The sequence below is a fragment of the Acartia tonsa genome, chromosome 15 (genome assembly GCF_053477335.1).
Source record: "Acartia tonsa isolate MP-2025a chromosome 15, ASM5347733v1, whole genome shotgun sequence".
NCBI classification, from domain to species: Eukaryota; Metazoa; Arthropoda; class Copepoda; order Calanoida; family Acartiidae; genus Acartia; species Acartia tonsa.
Window position 1 is genome coordinate 21,504,821 of NC_137274.1, and position 11,931 is coordinate 21,516,751.

At 36.3% G+C, this 11,931-nt stretch overlaps 1 protein-coding gene and 1 long non-coding RNA gene across 2 annotated transcripts; both read left to right on the forward strand.

Moving 5' to 3' along the window:
* The first annotated feature begins 957 nt into the window (after positions 1-957).
* Positions 958-5,438, forward strand: LOC145306992 (uncharacterized). The gene is made up of 6 exons (XM_080149333.1): positions 958-1,032; positions 1,420-1,474; positions 1,920-2,000; positions 2,603-2,635; positions 3,832-3,923; positions 5,346-5,438. The coding sequence occupies exons 1-6, from the start codon at positions 958-960 to the stop codon at positions 5,436-5,438; spliced, it is 429 nt and encodes a 142-aa protein (XP_080005459.1).
* A 2,135-nt stretch (positions 5,439-7,573) lies between these two features.
* Positions 7,574-9,915, forward strand: LOC145307683 (uncharacterized). The gene is made up of 3 exons (XR_013875569.1): positions 7,574-7,613; positions 8,058-8,161; positions 9,847-9,915. It is a non-coding gene; the product is annotated as an uncharacterized LOC145307683 (long non-coding RNA).
* Positions 9,916-11,931: the final 2,016 nt, after the last annotated feature.

Consider the following 11,931-nt stretch of genomic DNA (forward strand, 5'->3'; position numbering starts at 1 on the left):
ATTATTTAGGTTTCTATAGTTCTTAGATATTTGTCCTCTAGGCAACGTATTATATTAAGATCGATGTCCTCCATCATCAGTAGTAGACTCCTATGCTGGTCCTGATAACTCAATTGACAAAACAGATTATCTTGATGACAACATAAGGACTAACATTGTTGACCACAAGGAAAAGTTTTTTTACAGATTTAGAAAAAAAATCTAATGAAATTTTTTGTTTAAAATGTATATTCAGGCTTATTTTAGGTTAGGTTAGGTTAAGTAAAGGTTAAAGGTGCCCCGTAGGGATAGGGCTTTGCAGGGTTTAATTTCTAATAATTTAAAATCCACGGGGAGCTTTTTTTGGTATGTTTAAGGCTATTACCTTAGGTCAATTTAGATTAGGTTATATTGGATGCTGGATAGCCCCACTGGGGTTAGGCATATTTAGTTAAACGTGCCAATGATTTAAAAAATTGTAAAAAAAATATCCAGTTATCTCAAAATGTTGGGTTCCTTGCCTCCCCTAAGGATAACTTTCTTCTAACGCGGAGGAGGGGCGCACCCACCCAATTTCAAGGAAAGGATACTATATTAGGTTCATTCAGAGATTCAAAGACACGTTTCAACAACTAATTGTAATCTAAAGAAGGGACAATTTTGTGTGTCACAATTGGGGATGTACATCAATTTATTGGCCATTGTCTTATCTTAGCAGTGTTTAGTGTCCTAGGAAAAAGGGGATAGATTACACAGCTTTTGGCCTACCTATTCTATCAACGTCATAGTAGAGGGAAAAATAAAAGGGAGGGGGAAAGAAACCCCATAATAAAGAGATGGGGAATAGGGTATTTCCTGACGATAATATAATAGGTAGGCCAAAGGCAGTGACATCTATCCCCATTTTGCCCGGGCACTAAAGACAGGTATGTCTTATCCCTTTAGTTTCTGATATAATGTTCCTTATACTGCGCAGTTATGCCGCGTAGAGTTATGAGATCTGATACTGCACAAGAGAGAGGATTCTCTGTTAGAGATCTTATTTATCCAAAGGTAAGTCTATCTATCTATCTGTATATATGTTCCATTATCTGTCCATCTATCTATCTATATATCTAAGTGTTCATCTTTATATCATTATCTATTATATCCCTGTTTGACTGCAAGCTATCAGCGAGAGATAGTACAATAGGCTAGTCCCAAAAGTTTTATATTAACGTTAGCTTATTTGTTGGCTTAACAACTTTGGGGACTTTTACTAAATTTTGATTGATTGATTCATTAAGTTCAGTGTCCAAATGTTTCAACTACTAATTGTAATGCACAGAAAAGGGTACTTATGTATATCATCATTGGGGATATACATCAATTAATCGGATATTGTCTTATCCCTTTAGATCCCTGGCAAGCTATGCCCTCTGTATAATTTTTTGATTTTAGAGCCAGTCCAAAGTTCGTGTGGTGAGAAGACCAGCTTTGCCTTACAACTTACAAGGTATACAATACATCACGTACACATTATTATAAATGCCGCATGTTTTGTTTTAACAATTGTCAGAATGTCGTCTTTACATAAAATATTCACTTTCATGTAAGAATTATTAATAAACTTTTATCAGATATTTTCTGTTACAAGATTGATATTAGTCATTTCTCGCATCATATTATAAACAGCTTTCTGCGGATATAAAATGTATAATCAAAACGGGCTTAATTTTTTTTTATATTCATAGAAAACTGAATATTATACAATGCTAGACATAATTTTTATTTGACCTTTTTAATCTGCTAGCAAATTGTTTTCTGCTGCTTGGCTGTGTGAATATTTGTGTTACCATTGGTCAATTTTCAAAGATCCAATTGAGAGTCATCGCAAGGTCATTGCGATACGGTAATACAATTTAATCCTTTCTCCCTCTAGTGTTTGATTCTAATATCAGGAGGATTTGGAGGTGGGGCCACTGGACCTGGACCTGGCACTTTCTCCAGTCCTGGAGACTTCTCTGTGCAGGACAACAATGTTCAGGAACCAATACTTCACCAAGACAATATGTTTCCATAATTTTATTCTAATTTTTTCTTCGATCGTGTGGATTTTAAATAGCATAACCTTATTTTGTCGCAAAATATACATTATACTAGTTGCATTGATCCTAGCCTCTGGGAGAGGTCAGAAAAATAGACTTGAACCTCCCCAAGTTATTTAAAAAGGTTCCCAGAAAATACAAAGAATAAAAGGTCTTAAGCAAAAGAAAAAAAATATCCAATAAAAATCAGCAAAGAAATGTAGAAATGGTGTCATAGAAACACAGACAAACTTTTTGGAGGTCCCTATGGCCATACAAATAAGCAGAAAAATTAAACATTTTGTTAAATTGGTGGAAGGATTGTAAACTATTATTGCATGGGGAGAAAGTTACTAAAAAAATCAGCATGTGACGTCATAAAAATGAGGGAGATGAGAGAAGAAGTGGGAAAGAAAACCCCTAAAAAGAGATGGATAATTCCTAATTTTTATGATGTCACATGCTGATTTTTTAAAGCGACTTTCTCCCTATATATATTTTTTAAAAGGAGAAATTTTTCTAAAACTTGCTAAAATGTTGATTGAAAGTATTGATACTTCAGGTTCCAACAGGTCCTGCCACCTTTTCAGGTAAAGGTCAGCAGCTGTGATTCAGCAAATTAATTCTATTTGAAATTGCTGAAAATTAGATTATTTTGTGGCGTAATGTTGGTGTAAAACTTGTTTTTGGTTGTAACTAAAAGGAAGTGGGTAAAAGGGGGAGGGGAAGTGGGTTGAGGGGGAATTTTCACTTGAAATGAATGTACATAATTAACCATATCTTGATGAAAATTAAGCTAATAAATTAATTGTTGACATGTTTCGACCTTGTCGGGGAAACAGGATAGTTGGTACGCATCTTTTTTTTTATGAATACGCTTGAATTGTTTGTGAGAATCCTGAAGTGAACTCTTAAAAAGAGATTGCCTCACTAAAATTTTAGTGGGGCAAAATTATCCCCTCTAAAATGTTAGTTTCCCCCACTCATTTTAGTGGGGGAAACTGATTTTAGTGAGGCAAAAGTTTTATTAAGAATTTACCTCCGGTCTCTTAGTCCAGATAAAAAGATATTGTCAACCCTATCTTTCTTTGCATAATATTTTCATTGTCTCTAATAGTTCACCAATAGAATGTCAATAATGCTAATACAAATCCACCCAATAGGTGGGGGATAGGGAATATTTTGTAATTATCAAAAATTGCCAGTTTCTGTGTAATATAAGTTGTCGCAAATATAGTTATTAAATTAAATTTTATTTTATTCAAAATATAGAAGGTATGAGATTCATTATTAATTGGCAGATAAGACAATGGACGCTAAATTGAAACACATCCCCAATTATGATAAATAAATTGCCCCTTCTGTATATTGTTAAAATATTGATTCTCTGGTTAGCGAGATCCTATGATACAGACACTCACAAATCCTTTTATTGTATTCTGGGATGGATTCTTTAAAAAAATTAGGCTTGCTACTCGCTGGTGGGGCAAAATTATTTTGTGAAAAATCCTCAAAATCGCATAAAAAACCTACAAAAATTAGATAAAATCATAAAAGGATTATTAACATAAGATTTTGTTATCTATTTGTAGATTTTTATGTGATTTTGGAGGATTTTTTCACAAAAATAATTTTGCCTCACCAGCGAGTAGCGAGTCTAATTTTTTAAAGAAATACCTCTATTATTAAATTCTGAACTCTCAAGTGTCAACGTTCGTCTGTCTTACTGTCTGATGTTAGAGCTTTGCTCTTATGTATGTTGTCATCCTTGCTCTTTATAATTAAGGTGGAAACGTTCGCCCATTTTCCAACAGTGTGGACAGCCTGACCTATGGAACTTTTCAGGGAATATCAATTTTATCAATCCCTATATTAAAAGCGAAGCTTTTCTTTAATTATTGTCTGTCGGTCCGTCCGTAATGGTTAGTTCTTCTTGTTAATTTAGGCATGTTAGAATTGTCCTTTCGATTTCAAACTTTGCATGATGATTCCTATAACTGTTAGTTATGATTTAGAAATCGTAGCAACTCTATAATTGTTACCAGAATGTCCGCACGTTCATTTAAGTAATGTTTATTTATAACTTTTTTGACAAACATTTTTTTGTGGTATAATTTATTAATTATCTTACTTTACTGCTTCTTAGGACAACAAATTACAATATCAAAAGGAAAGCATCTCTATCATCAAGTACTAAAAATGTATGTATGTCCTTTAAACAGTATCCTGTAATTTAACAGTTTTGCCATAAATTTACGTGCAATTTTGTCAAAACTTAAACATATATATATGTTTAAGTTTTGACATAGTATGTATAGTATATGTAAAATACTTATTCAGATCTGACACTCTACAAAAGTTGATATTCGTTTGCCCTACCGTTTCAGAGCTTCGCTTTTATGGATGTTGTCATACTTTAAATAAAAGGATCTATGCTGAACCGTTGTTTCTGGTTTACAATGTAGCCTCTCATAGACGTCCAAGCTATTTTTTTGGGGAGGGGGGTAAACAATTTTAAGGGGTGGGGGGTAATTCGTATTTGGGGGGGGTAAAATGGTGCGCGAAGCCCGCCAAAAAATTTTTTTACCCCCCCCCAAAATTTTTTACCCCAGGGGTAAAATTTGCTTGGGGGGGTAATTACCCCCCCTGAAGTCTATTGGGGGGGTTAAATTTAGTTTACCCCCTCCCCCCAAAATTTATCCCCGGGATAAAATTTTTTGGGGGGGTAATTTAAATTTTATCAAATATTTAGTATTAAAAATGCGCGCGAAGCGCGCAAAAAATTTTTTATTTGGGATTTTTTATTTTTGGGGGGGGTATTTACCCTCCTAAATGGTTGGGTGTGCCTACGGCACCCCCAGGGTAGGGGTAAATTTTAAATGGGGGGGGGGGGTTTAAAATGAAAAAAATTTGGGGGGGGGGGGTAATCGCCCCATTACCCCCCCCCCCCTTGGACGTCTATTTAGCCTCTCATATGTTCTGGGAAGGTTTAGATATACTTTTTGGGAGGGTACCTCCACCCTCCCATTAGGAATCGGTCATAGAAAAACAAGGATGACAACATCCATAAAAGCGAAGCTCTGAAACGGTAGGACAAACGAACAATAACTGTTGTTGGTTGTCAGAACTTAAAAGGCAGAGTATTAATTTCTAAGTCTACACGAAATTGTATAGGGTGCGCCACATAAATCCGGACTTTTTTCAAACGGCCATAGCACCAAAACTACTTGACCAATCATGACGTTTGACCACACTTTAAAAAGCTTGGGTAGTTATCTTTTTGCCCATAAAAATTTTTAGACGATGGAGGACGTGTTCTCCAAGCTGGCAAGGCTTATGTTCAACATGGCAGAATCGAAACGCGCTGATAGTTTACCCTGGATTCTTGACTAGGGCCCACTAAATCTGACGTCAGCCCATCTGTAGGTGAGGTAGAGTTATACAACTTGCTGAGGATACTGTTAGATACATAAGTAAGACACTAAAAAAGACTAGAGCTCTCTATCTGAAATGGCTTGGCCGTAGTACTCCATCAAAGTGAAACGTGGCAGATTTTGAGAGGTCAAAAACGTCAAAAATCGTGAAAATTCATGAAAATTTCTCGGTTCTCGACTACATGGGCCCATTTGTAACCTTAAAACTCGTTTTAGACTATGTGTTGCGAGGATAACCCTAGCTTAATCTTCATGCCATTTCCAAAAAGGTATTGCACGTTGTTCTAGCTTAATTGTGGCCCAAATGAGAGCCGCCGTGTCGAAGGGTAGCTTGAAAGATGGGTGAATTTGGATCCTGCAGTTACTCACGTCCTTAAGGAGATATGACCTTCCAGCAGCCCCGATCTTCATCCAATTGACTTTTGGGCCTGAGCGCCATTAAAGCATGAACCAATAGACGCGCCCATACCACAAAGACCTACCTCATTGCCACTATGAAGGAGAACTTCGCCAGCTTGGACAGGGACATGGTGACCAGGGTCTGGGGGCGGTTCAGGGGGCGGGTAGAGGCGGTGATTGAGGCTGGCGGCGATTTTATTGAATAATCTAATAGTCATATAGCTAGTTTGCTTCCCAGTTTTTAAAATTCAATAAAATCTTTGAAATTGACGATTTTATGATCATTTCTTTAAAAATAAGAAAAAGTCCGGATTTATGTGGCGCACCCTGTACATAAATTTCGTAAATATAGGATAATGTAAAAGGACATACTTTCTTTTTTAGGATTTGATTTAAATACCGTTACCTAGTTGTCCTAAGAATCGTTATTCCAAAAATAATATTAATAGGATTATTATATCATACAAAAACATGTTGTAAAAATATTAACATTAGCATGTTTTAAATAGACTTACGTACTTTCTGTAATGATTATAGAGTTGCCTCGCTTTCTAATTCATACCTAACTGTTATAGGAATCACCATGTAAAGTTTGAAATGGACAGGACAATTCTAACATGTCTAAATTATCGAAAAGAGGCAACCGTTATGGACGTATGGACGGACCTACCCTAATAATAGAAAAGCTTTGCTTTTAAAAAGACACTTCAAAAAATAGTTATGCCTTTTCTTTTAAAAACTAAACTATGGACGACCCTCCCCCCCCCACCCCCCAATCTAAAGTGCCCCTAGAGGCCTCTAGTACCTAATATAGCCGCTATTATTTGATAAACTTGATGTGGTATGAGCAGGATAATGCTGATAACAGTTATACAGGCCAGAGTTATGACAGTAATGAATATAACTCTGGATATTTTAACTCTCCAGGAATAGAAAAAAAGAATATAAGATTAGATCCTAAAGTTTAATGATAGTAGCTCTAGCAAAATGGCGATAGATGTCACTGCTTTTAAGCCCACCTATTCTATTGACGTTAGAATATACCCTATACCCCATCTATTGTCTAGAGGGTTTCTTTCCCTTTCTTTTTTCCTCCACTATGACGTCAATAGAATAGGTAGGCCTAAAGCGATGATGCAAGTCAATGGCGATGCTATCGCCAATTGCGACATGCAGTAGTGGGACAAAGTGTCTCAAAAATCAGCCATGTGACGCCATAAAAATGAGGGAGATGAGAGGAGGAGTGGGAAAGATAACCCCTAAAAAAGAGATACATAATTCCTCATTTTTATGACGTTACATGGCTGATATTTTAGACACTTTGTTAAGGTACGACATGCAGCGCATCAAGGAGGTGATGGGTTCGAATCTCTGCTTAACACCGTGTCATAATTAAAGTTGTTATAAATGTTTCCTAATGCTGCTATGTCAGATGCGCAACATAATAAGTTAGATTTGGTTAAATACCTTGGCCAAAAACAGGCGCAATCAAAGGCAAAGAAACATGATTTTCTCGGCTACTATACAAGATAGATGGCTAAAATTATTTTTGTGAAGATTCCCTATATGGATGAGCATCCAGTGTATAATCAACTTGATATGTTGGTCTGTCAGTCATGCTCCAAAAGACCAATTAATAATTTGTTTACAGAAAGGTTTCGTGATTTTTTAAATTATTTTTTTCCTAATTAACAACAGGTTATACCCAGAATTCAGGTGGTGGATACAATTCAGGGTTATTAAAAAATTTTAAACCGATTAATATACGGTGGAGTAGAACCGGTTCTCAGCCATACTGAAATATTAAGTATAGTATTGTGGTCAACAAAACTGGTTTTAATCTTGTTATTTTTCATTTTAATATCCACGGAAAGTTGTCTATGAAACGCTGTGATAACTAATATTGATAAATGGATATAAGGACAGTAAGAAAAATTCACCAATTTATGTTGCTACTTTAGTCCTCATTTATTGGGCAGACTTTGCTCTAGTAGAAGGGGAGGAAATGAGGTAAAAGGATGCAATGGGGGGTAATCGTTATATTTTTCCCAGCTGGAAAGACCATTTCATTGGTGCAACATACAAATGATTTGATTATATATTGATTTATTAATGAAACCAGCAACCAAAATGATAATAAACAAATGAAACCTATAAGGACTCGAAGTTTTTAATAAAGTTCCAGTTATGAGAGCAGTGGACACGGGTTTGACTTTGGCCAGAGTTACATCAGCAATGGTTTCAACTCTGGACAGAATCATTTCCATTCATCTGAAGGTTCAGGTACACTTTAGAATAGGATTTGGTACATTTAAAAAAGGATTAGGTACACTGTATGTAAGGATTAGGTACACTTTAGATAAGGATTAGGTACACTTTAGATAAGAATGAGGTACACTTTATATAAGGATCAGGTACTCTTTATATAAGGATTAGGTACACTTTAGATAAGAATTAGTTACACTTTAGATAAGAATCAGGTACACTTTACATAAGGATCAGGTTCACTTTAGATAAGGATCAGGTACACTTTAGATAAGGATTAGTTACACTTTAGATAAGGATTAGGTATACTTTAGATAAGGATTAGTTACACTTTAGACAAGGTTCAGGTATACTATAGATAAGGATTAGGTTCACTTTAGATAATGATTAGGTACACTTTAGAAAAGGATCAAGTACACTTTACATAAGGATAAGGTACACTTTAGATAAGGATCAGGTACACTTTAGATATGGATTAGGTACACTTCAGATAAGGATTAGGTACACTTTAGATAAGGATTAGGTACACTTTAGATAAGGATTAGGTACACTTTAGATATGGATCAGGTACACTTTAGATAAGGATTAGGTACACTTTAGATAAGAATTTACCATTTTCGTTTAAAAAGATTTTATCGGGATGAAGGATTAGGTATACTTTAGATGAGAATTAGGTACACTTTAGATAAGGATCAGGTACACTTTAGATACGGATCAGGTATATTTTAAATAAGGATTAGGTACACTTTAGATAAGGACTGGTACACTTTAGATAAGAATCAGGTACACTTTACATAAGGATCAGGTAAACTTTAGATAAGGATCAGGTACACTTTAGATAAGGATCAGGTACACTTTAGATAGGGATAAGGTACACTTTAGATAAGGATTAGGTATACTTTAGATAAGGATTAGTTACACTTTAGATAAGGATTAGGTATAATTTAGATAAGGGTTAGTTACACTTTAGATAAGGATTAGGAACACTTTAGACAAGGTTCAAATATACTATAGATAAGGATTAGGTACACTTTAGAAAAGGATCAGGTACACTTTAGATAAGGATAAGGTATACTTTAGATAAGGATCAGGTACACTTTAGATATGGATTAGGTATACTTTAGATAAGGATTGTGTACACTTTAGATAAGAATTTACCATTTTGGTTTAAAAAGATTTTATCGGGATGAAGGATTAGGTATACTTTAGATAAGGATTAGGTACACTTTAGATACGGATCAGGTACACTTTAGATAAGGATCAGGTACACTTTAGATAAGGATCAGGTACACTTTAGATATGGATTAGGTATACTTTAGATAAGGATTGTGTACACTTTAGATAAGAATTTACCATTTTGGTTTAAAAAGATTTTATCGGGATGAAGGATTAGGTATACTTTAGATAAGGATTAGGTACACTTTAGATACGGATCAGGTACACTTTAGATAAGGATCAGGTACACTTTATAAAAGGATTAGGTACACTTTAGATACAGATCAGGTACACTTTAGATAAGGATCAGGTACACTTTAGATAAGGATAATATTTTTCACAAATTTTATTGGGGTTAATTTAAAACAAACAAACTCCCCATTACCTTTGAGAAGCTTTACTGTTAAGGAGGAACATGTCGGTCAAGCAGATAGCGATTGGTTAAGCTAAATACAGACAATCATCCACTTACTCTAATATAATTTCAGGAAATGTTGATTTTTCTAGCCCACCACGCCTACTCGGCACAGGACCAAAGCTAGCTCAGTTGGCGCAGGAACCAATGATTAATTTACTTTCCTTTATTTACCTTCACTTACCCTTTACTTCACTACACTAACTTATTTCACTCTGTATTCCCCTTACCTGCATGAGTTTTCTTGTTGAAATCTAATCATTGGTCGCAACTTCCAGGGAAATATAAATTTTGGCGGAGGCAGATTTCAGGGACTGAGAAGACCCCCCCGCCAACCAGCATTTTTGGGTGATGGGGGTGTAGGTGGCCCCCTAGGACATGGAGGGGGTGTTGGTGGACACCTAGGACATGGTGGCCTCATTCCAAGGAACAGCGTTATACTCATTTTCTTTTTAGTAGCGAAGCTATTCTATAATTCATATACAATATCCATTACATATATGTCTGTTCGTCCGTCAGTGCGTCGGGCTATTGGGAAAAAAATTAGAGTAAAACACTATAGGGGGAAGGGGTTATATAACTGTATGTCCCCATCCCAAGGACCTTGTGAACTACATACTGACTGCCTTAAAGCAAAGCCTTGAATACCAATGTGCGCTTCACTATACGTGGAGCTGGTTGTACATTTTTGCAATGATGCAAATATATTTGCAACACGACTCTCAATTGGGTCTTTGAAAATCAAGCAATAGTGTCAAGAAAATTAACAAGTAGCAGAAAACAATTTGCTAGCAGACGAATAAGGTCATTGTAAACGGGAGGCAGAAAGTTATCTGTATATACACCTATATAATTTACATAGATCTGTTAGGTAAAAGGTGATTTTCTTGGATGATTTTTAAGATAGACGGCTCATTTTTCTTGTGAAGAATATCTTTAGATCAATGAGCAACAATTATATGATTTACTTGGTCCGTTCGTCTGTCAGTCAAGATGCAAAAAATAATATCAAAACATGTGAAAGGTTTTGCGATTTTAAAGTGATAAAATGATACTTGCAGCAGGCTAAACGATACCACCATCCAACCCATTTATCCCTAACCCTTCCCTCCTACTGGATGAACGCTCTGGCCAATAGACGAGTTCTATATTATAAAGCTAAGTTGAAGACAAATTTTCCCCCTGTCACTATATTCATGCACTAGCTGCTTCGCCCCTAGCATCTAGGATCTCTGTATATAAATGGGGCAAAGAAGGGCTAGGAAAAATTATAGCTTAGAACCATCACAGGACCTGTATAAAGATTACCTAAATAAGAGAGCCAAAATCGGTTCTGTAGTGATTGAGATATTAGGCTTCAAACAAAAAACCCTTACTACTAGGACCTCTAGTGGCACTTTAAATGTTTTTTTTTGTTCAAGTATCTACGATACCTATCTATGTTGCATTCAAGTCTCTACGACACCTATCTATGTTGCGTTGAAGTCTCTCTGCGTAAAAAAAATCGATTTTTATGTGATTTCTCTTGGGAGGGTGGTTTTACCCTCCCCCAAAATAGTAAAAAACCTTCCCGGGACTTATGAGAAGCTACCCTGTTAAGGAGAACACGATCGGTTCAGTGATTAGCGAGATCCTTCGGTACAGACACACAAACAGACAGACATCTTTTTACTTTATCAAAAGGATATCCATTGAATGAGTATAACCATGGTTTAGAAATCCTGGTCTTGGTCTGGGAGGCTTTGGTGTCGGTGGTGTACAGCCTCCAGTTATATTGAATGAGCGCAGAGACAAGTACAAACTCAGAATCAAGGATATTATTAGGGATGTCATGGGCGAAGTGATGGGGAGGTGATTGGAGAGATGATGGAATGGGGGATGTGATGGGGGAGGTGATTGGGGAGAAAAGGGGGTGAGTGATGGGGAGATAATGAGGGTTGTAATGGGGGAGATAATGGGGATGTAGTGGGTGAGGTGATGAAGGGTGTGATGGGGGAGGTGATTAGGGAGAAAAGGGGGTAAGTGATGGGGAGGTGATGGGGTAGGTTATGAGAAGAAGTGATTATGTTGTGAAAGTGGGAGGTATGGGAAAGTGATGGGGGGAGGTATGGGAAGGTTATGTAGGAGTTGATGAGATTGGGGATGCAACAGGAATATG